Source organism: Eucyclogobius newberryi, unplaced genomic scaffold, assembly GCF_026437365.1.
Source record: "Eucyclogobius newberryi isolate DKJ021-1_F unplaced genomic scaffold, fEucNew1.0.hap1 SCAF_4, whole genome shotgun sequence".
Classification (NCBI taxonomy): Eukaryota; Metazoa; Chordata; class Actinopteri; order Gobiiformes; family Gobiidae; genus Eucyclogobius; species Eucyclogobius newberryi.
Genome location: NW_027316056.1, coordinates 19,153,052 through 19,166,640, shown reverse-complemented (window position 1 = coordinate 19,166,640; position 13,589 = coordinate 19,153,052). Strand labels below are relative to the sequence as shown.

The window sequence follows — 13,589 nt, the reverse complement described above, 5'->3', positions numbered from 1 at the left end:
AAAGTGGAGGTAGGTTTTGGGTTTGCTGTGTTGCGTACAATCAATGAAACAGACATAAAACATAAACCGCATACTTTATTCTGACGTGCCATTTACAATCACAGTGACTACAAATTACATTTCTTTTAGTATTTGTCAAAACTCACAATATGCTCTTTATAGAACAAGAATTCAAAAAGGAGAGGAGATTCAAAGATAAACATTTTTGGCTCAACATAGAGAGCTTATTTCACTCTTGCTGCAGCCCCACTTGCAACATGCATTGGACAATCCCACCACAACATCTCTGCCTTTTCTGTCTGCACTTCTTAGAGCCTCCAAAACTTCTTCCAACATTGGAGAACGTGCAGAGCGACTAAATCCTGTGACTGCAGGTATGTCCTCAGATGTTTGAGCTTTCCATAAGTCTGGTTGCACTACATCTTGGCTCCCGGAGACTTGTGGCACAGGATTCGTGACCCATGGGTCAAAGTTCTCCTCTCCGGGCAGAGCTGGTAACATTTAAAGATTAGCTTATGGTTTTCTTCCATTAAAAGATTTTAGTATATTAATTAAACTCACCTGAATCTCCCAAACTCCTCCGCCAGCGAGATCCTCCACATGTGAAGATGACAGCTCGAATAAATTCCCTGCCACATAATTTTACCCCATAGAAAGAGGGATGGCCTTCATTACACCGCACCTTGTCAACAAGTGCCACTAAAAGGCCAAAAGTCAGAATTGCTGCCTTCCACATGGTCAGGGAAAAGGTTGTAAACCACTTGATTACAGCAGCAAAAGTATCTGTTTGCTGTCTCCTGGAAGCCCGTCTTTTATATGTTCCAAAACCTGGTGAAAAGACCTAATTTTACCTCCACACTTTAGTCACACCAAGATAAGACCAGAGACCTTTAGGGGCAACAATACTCATCGAGAAAGAGCAAAAATGATTAAGTACTGCAGAGTGTCAGAGGTGATGTGAGCAGGGTCTATTGCTATCTCATCACCATAACCTTTCACGGTGGCCTTTTTGTTTCATACATTGGCTGAGGTAAGCCGTGGGTCAACACATTGATATTTATTATCAGTGTGACTGGCAAAGGATGGAGATCGCAATCCATTCACCAGAATATGACAGTGGTGCTGACACTTTCTCCCTCAAATACACACTTGTATAATAATAAAAACAACAACGCTTCTATTATACGAGGAATTATAGTTGTGAACTCCTATAACTTTTGTCAGTATAATTTGCACTGGACAAGGGCCGGGGGAAGACAAGTTGGAAGTATGCAGAGTTGCCAAAATTTGTAGCCTACTCAAGAAAGAGTAACGTTAAATATTCATATATTACTGGGTAGTGGTCCAAGAACTTACTCAAATAAGAGCACCTGTCTGGGTGTAACATATAACTTATACGTTTAAATTAATGTAATTGGAAGGAAATTAAATGAGAAAAGCAAAATCCTATTTGAGTTAGTGGTGCACAGATGTTTGATTTAATATTGTAAACATAAAGCTTTTGAGACTTACTTGAAGTGGGAAAAGTAAAACAAGTGTCAAATCTAGCCGATAACTCAAAGTGCTTGGAAACTACTATGCCATTTTTTAAATGTATTCTTTCAAAACGTTACTCGAGTAGGCCTCAATAATTGAGTAAATGAGTATTACCCACCTCTAGGAGTAGGCTGTGTAAAATAAATTGACCTACTAGTCTAATTTTCTTACCCTCATAATTGGTAAATCACATAGAAAATGTTCCTTTTATTATCATACATCTTACTGACATATTAAATAAAAGTAATCTAAACTACCCCTCAGAAAACTGTGGTAAACACAGATTAAATTAGAAAACAATTATAAGAAACGATATTAATTTAACAACATTTTATATTTAACTTGATTGACACATTTAGTCAACCAATGCACGAGTTGTTTATACCATGACGTCAGGACCACTACACTAACTATCCAATCAGCACCTGGCAAGGGGTGGAGCCATCACGGGAGGGTAGCAACAGTTGCCCCGGTGAAGGCTAGGCGCCATAGCCACGGTAGTCCTGGCGACAAGAACCAAGCAACGGGAGTCAACAACAACAACAACCTAAATCAAAGAGGTAAAAACTTTAACTTGAAAAGAACACCATCTGAGTATACACGCGGCGAAAAAGCTAAATCTGCGAATTGATTTAGCTTTTTATTCTTGATAAATGTTCTTCGTCAAAGTCATGCGTTAAGGGGAAACTGGTCGAGCATGTCGGTGCGGAGGAAAGTGGTTGCTAGCTTCTTTCCGAACGCAGACCGTTGTTATGGCGATGTCAGATTTTTGATAAGAGAACAAGATGGCGGGTGTGCTGTGATGACAGTCCTACTTTTGATCTGTAGTTAAAATGTTTGGGTTGTTAAATATCTACTTGCGAATATATACTGTGTGTCTTTGTGTGATTATCTTTAGGTGCACATGGGTGTGCGTTAGCGTGTGTGAAAATGACACGTAGGAACTTGTCGCAAGTTACCATGAGTTGCTAGGAGGAGGAAGCTGCTACCCATGCTCTCTGTCTCAACTCTTCCAAGCTCTTCCAGTCAGAACCTAAAAGAATACGCAACCTCTAGTTCAGTGGTAGTTTTTACTCATGTGTACCGTGTGCTTTAGCTATGAAGCGTAATACCAAACTTTGTGGATTTGATAAACTTTTGACCTGCCACGGACTGTTGCGAGTTCCTGCGTGAGCACAATGTGGCGAATGATCATCTGATTATGTCGTTGCAGTGTTAAAAGCAGGAGTGGCTTAGGCAGAGGGAAGGACCAACGTTTGACTGACATTTAACAAGAGTCGATATGATTCACTTCGAAATTGTAGTAAAAGGCGTTTCCCTCCGCAATAAAGCCCTTTAAGTCAAAATACAAACTTAAGTTGAGTCAATTTGAAACGCGAACCAATTTAACTTAAGAGATTGTACGATTTCTTACGAAATCAATCTTATTTTATGTACAACAAATAATATAATAACATAACACTGAAGATAGCATGTCACCACAGAATCAGAATGTTTAGCTGGGCTCAATAGAATTGAGGATAAGCAATATGACAGTCAAGGTAAATGTTAATACATCAATACATTTCTACAGCATAATTGCTCTATTTCTCTTGTAAAAATAAATAAATAATAATAAGAAGAAGAAAAATGTATGATATATATATGTTAATCTTTAACATTAAAACTTAACAAAGATGAATCAACAATGAGTATCTTATTTATTTATTTTTTTTCAAATCCACATAAGGTGCCTCAAATCAGCGGTTGCCATGGCGACTCCTGGGTACTCTGAGGACCTTCAGCCTCAGCAGGCTAACGCTGTAACCATAGCAACACCAGCAACAGCCACGCCCTCATCCACAAAGAGCGCTCACTTCCTGTCTAACATCCCCTCAACCCCCAGAACTGTTTCCTCACCAAACCAGTCCATCTCGGCCTCGAAAAGCCCACAAGTCACTCAGAGTCAGGCGCAGAAGTCGGTGGTCCTGGCCAATCCCACCCAGCACTTTGTGACGAGCGAGGTTCTACGATCTGTAACTCAAAAGAGCAACGGTGAGAGCAGCTCGCCACAGTACATCGTAGTTACAGTTACAGGTGAGTTGCACTGACATCACCGTCACATGAAGTTACAAAACAAGTCATTGACATGAAATGACATGTCCCACGAACCGAATCTTGTTTGGGGAGGTGTGCGTCAAATACTGTAATTGCTTCATTTCAATGCAAGAAGAATGACTCCAAATAATACAGTATTTGTTATTGAAACACATCACATGTCAGAAGCTATTCATGGGTTTCAGCTTCCATGAAGATACTTTGCAGTGACATCACACTGGGGGTGAACTGCATGTATGTCTATGGAAGACAGTTACACAGTTACCATGGTGACACAATGCACGCCAAGCACCAAGCCTGATGTTGTTTAGATGGTCTGAAAAACTCAAGATTAAAATGAAGTTCAAAATTGAGTTAAACAACACAATTTCAGGAGCCTGTGATCAATACAAGCATTAGATTTTATTTTTAAGGGTGAGAGTTAACAGAAACAGTTTTTTCAGTTACAAAGTCAGTTCTTCATGGTTAGATTGCCTCCAGAGTGCGTCCAGTTTGCTTGACACCCCCAGGAATGTTGAGAACATCACAGGAAAGGTATCTATCCACGAGTTTCAGAGTGATTAAAAAATTGATTAAATATTCAAAACAAAGCATCCGGAATGGTGAAAAGTCCTCAAAATGTTGCCTATAACAGGAAACTGAAAGCCACGAGTACTAGTCGGCATTTTGAGGACTTTTGACCATTTAAAAATAATATCTAGTTTTGAATTGTTAATTGCTGTATATGACAGCTGTATTATTTGTTTTCATCTCTGAACCCCACGGATATGACATTTATGTTATAATATTTCAGGGTCAGCTGTACTTGTACAGAGGCTTCGGGTATTTTAATCTTTCAGTTTTGTACTTGTTTTGTGTGGGTAGTGGACTGCATACATTAGACTTGGTTGCAAGGAGGCACAGTCGGAAATGAAATTGTTAGACACCTGCGTCATTTATTTGTTTTTTATATGTATTCCAGTTGAATTGTGTAAAATGTGTCAAAATTCATCTACATTGTGCAACCGCAAACTAAAAATTATCAATGGCCTCTACGAAGTATAATTTTGCTTCAGCTAAGTGGAATTAAATCAAATTTTTAAGATTTTAAGTCTGCATTATGATTCAAAATGAAAGTATACCATGTGTCTGAGTTTATTTTAGGTATTTCTATTTGTAGATCATTTTGTCGCCGCACTATATCAGATATCACTGCATACCCCTGCGTCACAGCTGTGCGGGTGCATGGCCCAGAAAGCAGATTTGCTTAACCGTGTCGATTAAAACCTTCATACAGTTTCTCAGACATGAAGGAGAAATCTACATTAGTGGCATATTTTATAATCCCTTTGTGTGTGTGAGTTTTTGTTGCTGTGCTTCACATTAACAAACGCTGGCCTGAATCAAAGCTGTATTCAACGTCACACAGTCGGATCCTGTGAGTTTAAAAGGCCAGTATTGTGTAACCACTACACAAAACCTCTTACATTTTCATATTTTGTTCTAAATTGTCACCATGGCAGTGCTAGATTTTCATTTCTCTGAAACCCATCGATAGTTAGCATTCAAACAATTGATTTAAAAAACGCCCATTCTTAAATTGAGTAGTTAACTTAAGGTTAATTTCCCAACCATTTAATCAGAAATTGGAGTAGCTTTGTCCTGTGGTGTTGGCATAAGTCAATGTTTTTCCAACTGAAGATATAAAATACCCCATCCTTTCTGATTCCCCCTTTTCATCCGATCTGCGTGTTTACAAGATGGAGGGATTTCTCTCTCCATCTGGGGAGATTAGCTGTCCAAGGCTGTTCTTCTCCATACATCATATAAGGATGGATGTTTGGGCACAGTCAGTGCTGTTCCTGTGACTTCAGCAGCCAAGCAAAAACCATAAAATATGTTCTGTGGCGGCGGCTGTTACTACAAGTTTGAGGCAATATGTCGTGAGTACTAGGCATCGTGTTTACAGTAGTTTATGTTTGTCTCTTCTCCTCTTCCTCTCTTGTTCTTAGAGGGTTCGGGTCACTCCACTGACAGTCTGTCTGACACCAGCCCACCTGCTCAGAGCGGAGTCCCCACTCAGGTCGTGCAGCCGGCGCAGAGCGCAGCACAGCAAGTAAGACGCACACAGACATCGACAGTATTCTGTCAAATCATCTCAAATGAAAGAGATCTGGAAAATACTGACCACTCCACATTATGAATGTTCCAGCAGAGGTCAGTGTTGCAGGCCGTGTTAGAGGCTGCAAAGAGAGCTCAGTCAGGCCACTTAAACAACCAGCACTTAAACCAGGAGGAGGTAAAACACAGCCAGCCACAATGCTGTGTACTTGCAACTGTCTTGGCTTTCTTAAATTGCTTGACTCAGCAAAATGGAATACTGCTTTTGTTCACACACAAAGCAGGCATTTTCTTGCAATTTAACCGTTCTAACACTTAAACAGAAGTTACTAACTTAAACATGCCACTTACTAACTAGCATCTTTTTCCTATGACCTTTTTCTCTTCCCATTTCCTCTAAATATTTTGGAATAAGATAAGATAAGATATTCCTTTATTGTCCCACATGGGGAAATTTCATACCAGCTAATATTAAAGTGCATACGACAGGTTATACGACTACACCTTTCACTAAAACATAAAAGCATTTTGCAAGCAATTTTGTTGATGTTTATAATGTTACTTCCTGGCTGGACATGAGCAGCAGATGTGACATAGAGGTAATTCCCACAACTGTTATTAATGTAAACAAGGGCCAAAATCCATATAAAGTACACAATATGACTGATTTGACAAACATTATTTAGTAACATGATTGTTTCAAAATGTCAGAAAATGGTGTCAGTTGCGTGTAAATAATCTCTGATTAGTGATGACATAGATAAGAGGGTTAGTTTTTATTTGTATTTAACTTTCTTCACAAACTGTAGCTTGACTGATGTAAAACTATGATACATTTTTACCAAAAGGACCAAACAAAGTAATAAGTAGAAAAACATGAGAACCTGTCATGTGTACTTCACTTTAACATAAACTTCACATCTTCAGTGTGGTTACAATCTCTTCTCTTTTGTCCCAGGTAGAACACGTGTTCTCTGGGCAGCTGCAGTACATTGAAGGAGCTGGGGATGCACCTTTCCCTGCATCCTCCATGTGAGTTTTACTGTGCAAACTTGGGAACTCACTCACTGGACACCCTTTTTTATGTATCCATATCTTTGTTTAGCCGTTCAAGCAACTACCCTTTCTCCAACTCGCCTCTGTACTCCCACACTCCTCCGACATCCTCCTCCAACTTCTTTGAGGCCACTTCGAGCTCGGAGTCGGACATACCGGCAGCAGCAGCGACCGCGGCCAGTACTGCCTCTGCTGCGGGCGCCGGGGCGGGCTATGTGCTTCCTCCTGGTTATTTGTTGGGAGCAGCTCAGAGCTTCTCCGGATCAAACTCCCGCGCTCCCCCTGCCACTGTAAGAGCTTAGCTTTTCACTCTTTGAATCACATGTGCAGTTAGAGGAAATGCTCTGAAATCGACTAACTTTTATTTATTTTTTATTGTTGAAATGTATTTAAGATATAAGAATGTAAGATATTGCCATTTATATTGCAATGTCATCACAGTATTTCCTATATCGTCATACTTATAGTTTGTGGGGACATTTTTGTAATTTGATTGTTGTATGATAAGGTTTGAGCTGTAAAGATATCAAATAAATAACTTTTACATTATTATATATTTAGAAAAGGGTTTGCTTGGATTATCCTGATTTAGAGGTATAATAGTGGTTTCAATATCCTCATTTATCGTGACATAATTCTGTGGAAACATACCGCACTTCAAAATGTGTTATTGTGATAGTCCTAGTAAGGTACAATGAGAATAGAGACTTATATTGTTATATTGACGGTGCAAATACTTGTCATAACTTTCTCTCTGATATACCGTAATGAACGCTCTGCATTCTTTCCTGATTTGAAAGATCCGATCTGACAATGGAAGATGTTGTAGCTATTACTGTATTACGTTGTCATGAACGTTGCCATAGCAATCAAAATATATATTTTTAATGGGAAAGGTCCTCACAGAATCTTTCAAATCAGGAAGAAATTATTTGCCTGAAACCCACAAATTGACTACATTTTAGGTGCAGTGGCTGGTTGACAACTATGAGGGAGCAGAAGGTGTGAGTTTGCCCCGCTGCACTCTTTACTATCACTATTTGCTGCATTGTCAAGAGCAAAAACTGGAGCCAGTCAACGCTGCTTCGTTTGGAAAACTTATTAGGTCTGTCTTTTTGGGTTTGCGCACAAGGAGATTAGGAACAAGGTAAGAAAAACAGCAACACATACAAATAAATCAACATACAATAAAAAATAATCCAATAAAATGATCTGCATTGTGTTTTAGAGGGAACTCCAAGTACCACTACTATGGTCTGAGGATAAAGTCGGGCTCTCCTCTGCTCAGACTGATGGACGAACATCAACACATGGCCATGAGGCAGCAGCCATTTTCACAGAAAACACGGTAAAAACAAGTTGTTACTTTGTAAGATTTTCATCAGAGATGACAAATGCTAGGATAGTAATTGTGTGGTGTTGCCATGAGCATCCATAACCAGGAACCCATAACCAATACTGAAACATTCATATCACACTGTAATGACACATTTGAATGGCTTGGACACAGTGCTAATACTCTAATTGTGCTTAAAACAGGATAAAGCAGGTTCAGAAGGCTCAGGGCATTGCTAATGGGACAGCAGGCGGTGCAGGTCAACAGCAGATTGCAGGACTCTGTGACATTTCAGCTCAGGTTCAACAGTACCAGCAGTTTCTGGGTGAGGAAAATGTATTACCTCCCTTAAACTTGGATTAACTGACTATATAATTTAGTTTTAGAGAGTCTTTCTTGTTCTGTCCATCATCTCATTCTTCCCATGTTAATTTTGAAAACAGGAGTGACACGACCATTACCAGAGTGTGGAGACATTGATTTACAAGATCGAGTGCTGCCTGAAGGAGTCCTTTTGGAGCACCTCAGGGCCTTTCAGAGTCTCTACAAGGAACATTGTGAGGTGAGTACTGTCCATGGCATGTGTGTAATTTAAAGCAGGTTTGGTAACATAATGTATTGCGGTTTTGTTGAATTACAGGCGATTATGGACGTCATGATCAATCTGCAGTTCACTCTTGTGGAAACACTATGGAAATCCTTCTGGAGGTTTAGTCAAAACAATGACACAGAATCTCTCAACCTGTAAGTCACAGCATAGCCCCACATGTACATGTATTTATGGGAAAATATAGTGGTTTACAAAGGTGTCCATACCCTTGGAACATTACCACATTTTGTCACGGCCAAAACCTTTAATAAATTGTATTTGCATTTTTTGTGAAAGAGCAAGACAAAGCGGCACACAATTGTGAAGAGGAAGGAAAATTATACACACTGAAAAGTGCAGTGTGCAGCCAGTTGCTGTCAGAAATTGCCTGATAAATGTTGACCTAATGATTAAATAGAGTCCATCTTTGTGTAATCTATTCTCAGTATAAATGCGTGCACAGAAGTTTGTTAAGAGAATGTTGAGAAACAAAGGGCATCATGAAGTCCCAGGAACACCAGACAGGTCAGGGATACAGTTGAGGTTAATTTATAAAAAGGCTTTGAACATCTCACAGAGCACTATTCAACCCATCATCCGGAAATGAAAGAGCACGGCACAACTATTACAAACTTACCAAGACATGGCCGTCCACCAAAACTCACAGGCCGAACAAGGAGAGCCAAGAGGCCCATGGTTACTCTGGAGGACCTGCAGAGATCCACAGCTCAGGTGGACAGGGATTATTATCTATTCATGCACTGCACAAATCTGGCCTTTATGGAAGAGTGGAAAAAAGAAAGCTATTGTTGACGTCCTGTGAGGGACACAGCAAACCTGTGTAAGAAGGTGCTCTGGTCTGAGCAGACCAACATGGAACTTTCTTACCTAAATCAAAACTGTGTGTGGCGTCTGCAAAAAACATGTGTTAGAATGGCCAAGTCAAAGTCCAGACATAAATCCAATTGAGAATCTGTCGCTAAATCTGAAAACTACGGTTCACTAATGCTCTCCAGTAAATTTGACTGAGCTTGAGCTGTTTTGAAAAAAAGAATGGGCAAAAATGTCAGAATTGTAGCTGTCATTGCAGAGAAAGGGTTTTCCATCGTCTCCGGGGGCCTGAATATATTTGTACGCTGCACTTTTCAGTTTTTGGGGTTTTTAAAATGAGGAAATCATGTATAATTTTCCTCCCACTTCACGACTGTGTGTCACTTTGTGTTGCTCTTTCATACAAAAAATGCAAATAAAATAGATTTTAAGTTTATGAACGTGAATGACACTTTTGTACAAAAATATGCTCTTGTAGGCTCAATGAGTCGGAGAAGCGTCTGCCTAAGGCCTGTCTGGTGATGCTGTGTAAGTTTGAGCCAGTTCTTAACTGGACTAAAGGATGTGACAATCTGCTCTACCAGAGTCTGGTGGAGATCCTTATTCCTGATGTTTTGAGGCTGATTCCTAGTAAGATCACAAGCAGCACATGTATTATAAATGAGTGTGTTTATTGATGTAACCATGGCCTCTCCTCCTGCATTAGGTGCCTTAACACAGGCCATTCGTAATTTTGCTAAAAGTTTAGAGACTTGGCTGACAGGTGCCATGATGAACATCCCTGAAGAGATGGTCCGCATTAAGGTACACAGATGTCTACCGCTTTCACCTTGTCTTCGTATCCAGTTTATCATGTTACTCTTCACTGTCCCATCCTGGCTGTAGGTCGTTTGTGTGAACTCCTTTTCCCAAACACTGCGCCGCTACACCAGCCTGAATCACTTGGCCCAAGCAGCTCGAGCTGTGCTCCAGAACACAGCCCAGATCAACCAAATGCTCTCTGATTTGAACAGAGTGGATTTCACCAATGTTCAGGTTTGTCATTTCAGCTCAGTTTGACTTGGGCTTCTCTGTGAGTCTACTTACTATTTTGTCCGGGTGTCTCACAGGAGCAGGCTTCCTGGGTGTGTCAGTGTGAGGATGTCATGGTGCAGCGTTTGGAGCAGGATTTTAAAATGACACTTCAGCAGCAGAACTCCCTGGAGCAGTGGGCCTCGTGGCTAGACAGTGTGGTCACTCAGGTGCTTAAACCCTTCGAAAACAACCCTGCCACTTTACCAAAGGCAGCTAAGACCTTCTTGCTCAACTGGTCATTTTACAGGTAACTTTAAAGACCAGAGTAAGTATGGATAACTCGCATCATACACTAACCTTCTTTCTGCACGTCCAGTTCGATGGTGATCCGGGACCTGACCCTGCGTAGCGCTGCGAGCTTCGGCTCCTTTCACCTGATCCGCCTGCTGTATGACGAGTACATGTACTACCTCATAGAGCACAGAGTGGCCCGGGCCAAAGGGGACACTCCCATTGCAGTGATGGGAGAGGTATAGAGGAAGTCCTGAAAACAATCATTTCATTTATTCTCTTTTGTGACACACCTTTTAATGCCTTTTCTAGTTTGCCAGCACAGTGAAGAGACACAACTTACCAGATATGGAGAAAGGTAAGCTGATTAATGAAGACTATAGAACCCATTGTGTACAATGAACGGATAAATCTGACCCGGTACAAATAATAATAACCAAACACACTTGTGCGTGGCGTCCAGCTGAGCATCATCTTGCATCTGAGTTTCTCCCATTGTGTCGACTGCTCACAGCAAACACAAGGTTTTGCTACGGTTCAAGGATTCAAATAATTTAAAGCCATGAACCAGGAATGTGTCACGCTGCATAAAAACATTATTTCTATGTAATTAATTGTTTATATTTTCTATTGGCATACAGTAGGCCAAGCAAGCAAAGTTTATGTGAGTGGGTATTTATCACTTTGTAAATATCTAGATACACCAGCACCCACTTTATGGTGATCAGGTCCTCTATGACGTGAATCATTTATTATTGGATCAATAACATGAATAACATAATGGTTAGAATATTAAATTAAGGGTTAGACAAGTTACTTGAACTGGTCTCGAGGAACTGAATGTAAGTGTACTGCCCCCCCAATCTAAAACTGAATCACTAAAATGTAACCTCCCAACATTCCCACCATAAAGTATTGTGCCAGACAGTTGAGTTGGTTTGTTGAGTGTTGATTTTCTTCTGCTACCCACAGACGACGAAGAGGAGGACGATGATGACAGTGATGAAGAGAGTGGAGACATCATGCTTCAGTCCAGTTCTCTAAACGTGGTCTCAGCAGAGAAAGATTCACTGGAGCCACCGGCCAAGCAGCCCAGGACAAGCCTCAATCTGCTACCGCACACACATGGCACATCTTAAAGACGCCCATCCACTTCTGCTTGTACTTTACGTTTACCACTGCGAGGATTCACTGTGGTTTGGTGAGCTAATCTACAGAGCTGCGGCGCGGTCAAATAGCCCAGCAGTTTCAGGAGCCATATAGCCTCATGGCTAACCCTAAACTTGACCCTGACCCTAACCCGGCGCGGTCAAATAGCCCCGCAGTTTCAGGAGCCGCGGCACAAAATAGGCTAACAGTTTCGGCCGCGCGCCGCGGCTCTGTAGACACTCCCAATCGGGAAAGCATGCTGCGACTATCACCTTGAACTGAAACTAAGGTAAATCAGCCTCTCACCAAGGTTTTTTTTTTTTAATCTTAATTTAAGATTCCATTTTATGCCTTCAGATCGTCTAATCCTTCTCATACTCCTTGTGCCTTTCCTAACTTCCCAGTCGCTGTCAAGATTATATAAGCCATGTCTGTCTAGAGTTTCTGAAATATGTCTTTATATAAAATTATATCCTTTTTACCCCACCTTAGCCACTGACCTGATTGCTGTGGTGAAATCAAAATGCACAAATATAATCTGTGCAAAATCCAAGCCAAGACTATGACTATGCAGAAGAGCACTGCACCGTATACCGTGTTGTGACTTATGTGTATTTAGCCATATTTTTTTTTAACGTTTATTCATTTGGTTAACAAATTAATAAACTGTGCCTTTACAAGGTGTGAGTGGAAATGTGCGTTTAATATATATACTGTAACAGTGGTTTAATAAACAAGGGTCATGTGATGTGAGTTGTTTTGTATGTTTTTTTTCTATCCATTCCACCATTAAACACGCACATGCAGAATAGCAGTACGCTGGCCACATCTGAGCAGAAGATGCAGATGCTCATGAAAGCTGTAAAAATAGCAACATCAAATTGGTCCTCTCCTCTCTGAAGAGTCTGTAGTTTCACTGTTCACTTTTCCTGTGGGACATTAAATGATTTTGAAATTTTCAGAATCGTCATCCGCTTTAACGGTTACGACAAGACGCCAGCAAAAAACATCATAAAGTTTGTATCCAACTGCAAATCAAAATATTAATTGTACCGTCATTTCCTTAAAAGTGCTCATGCCAGGTTAGACTGTTAATTACTTTAGTAGTTGACCATTCAGCGATTCTTTCTATAAGGCTTTAAATATGACTTCATTCTAGAATGAAATCCATGATTCATGAAAATTAGCATTTATTTTGACATTTTGATGTAGTGTTGCAGTCTTATAAAATATTTTTTAACATGTTATAGAGTATGTATAGTCCAGGTAATTATTACAATTTTATCAGTTATTATAGTAGTCACAATCAGTCAATTAATCGCTGCAGCCCAAGTTACTACACAATCCACCAAAACTTTGAAGATTTTGCCTAAAAATTTTGTTTTGCTTACATCTCCCTAGTAGGACAACTTGATAGTTAACCAAAGGAGGGTTATTTAACATTTAACAAAAATGAATCTGACCATTCAGTGACCTGAAGTCTATTGTTGCTGCGTACGACCCTGCCGAGCTAAAAAAAAATAAATAAAAAAACTCTTTGAAATGTTCCAAACGGAGGTAGAAAAGAGAAGAGTCGGGCAGGTGGATATG

General features: G+C 40.3%; 2 protein-coding genes across 5 annotated transcripts; one reads left to right on the top strand and one right to left on the bottom strand.

Annotated features, from left to right (window-relative positions):
* Window positions 1-55: 55 nt before the first annotated feature.
* rln3b (relaxin 3b) lies at window positions 56-800 on the bottom strand. The gene is made up of 2 exons (XM_072462924.1): window positions 562-800; window positions 56-491 (listed from the first exon to the last, which is right to left on the bottom strand). The coding sequence occupies exons 1-2, from the start codon at window positions 734-736 to the stop codon at window positions 211-213; spliced, it is 456 nt and encodes a 151-aa protein (XP_072319025.1). The 5' UTR covers window positions 737-800; the 3' UTR covers window positions 56-210.
* Window positions 801-1,953: 1,153 nt separating this feature from the next.
* On the top strand, window positions 1,954-12,747 carry rfx1b (regulatory factor X, 1b (influences HLA class II expression)). 4 transcript variants are annotated; one of them, XM_072462743.1, is made up of 18 exons: window positions 1,954-2,096; window positions 3,266-3,612; window positions 5,625-5,728; window positions 5,828-5,911; window positions 6,692-6,765; window positions 6,839-7,079; window positions 7,755-7,936; window positions 8,018-8,137; window positions 8,329-8,450; window positions 8,569-8,687; window positions 8,766-8,869; window positions 10,024-10,175; window positions 10,252-10,349; window positions 10,431-10,580; window positions 10,655-10,866; window positions 10,936-11,089; window positions 11,163-11,208; window positions 11,823-12,747. In XM_072462743.1, the coding sequence occupies exons 2-18, from the start codon at window positions 3,288-3,290 to the stop codon at window positions 11,987-11,989; spliced, it is 2,454 nt and encodes an 817-aa protein (XP_072318844.1). In that variant the 5' UTR covers window positions 1,954-2,096; window positions 3,266-3,287; the 3' UTR covers window positions 11,990-12,747. The 4 variants fall into 4 exon arrangements, with proteins under 4 accessions (XP_072318844.1, XP_072318841.1, XP_072318845.1 ...); XM_072462740.1 differs by having other exon boundaries at window positions 5,825-5,911; XM_072462742.1 differs by having other exon boundaries at window positions 1,985-2,096; window positions 3,263-3,612; window positions 5,825-5,911.
* Window positions 12,748-13,589: the final 842 nt, after the last annotated feature.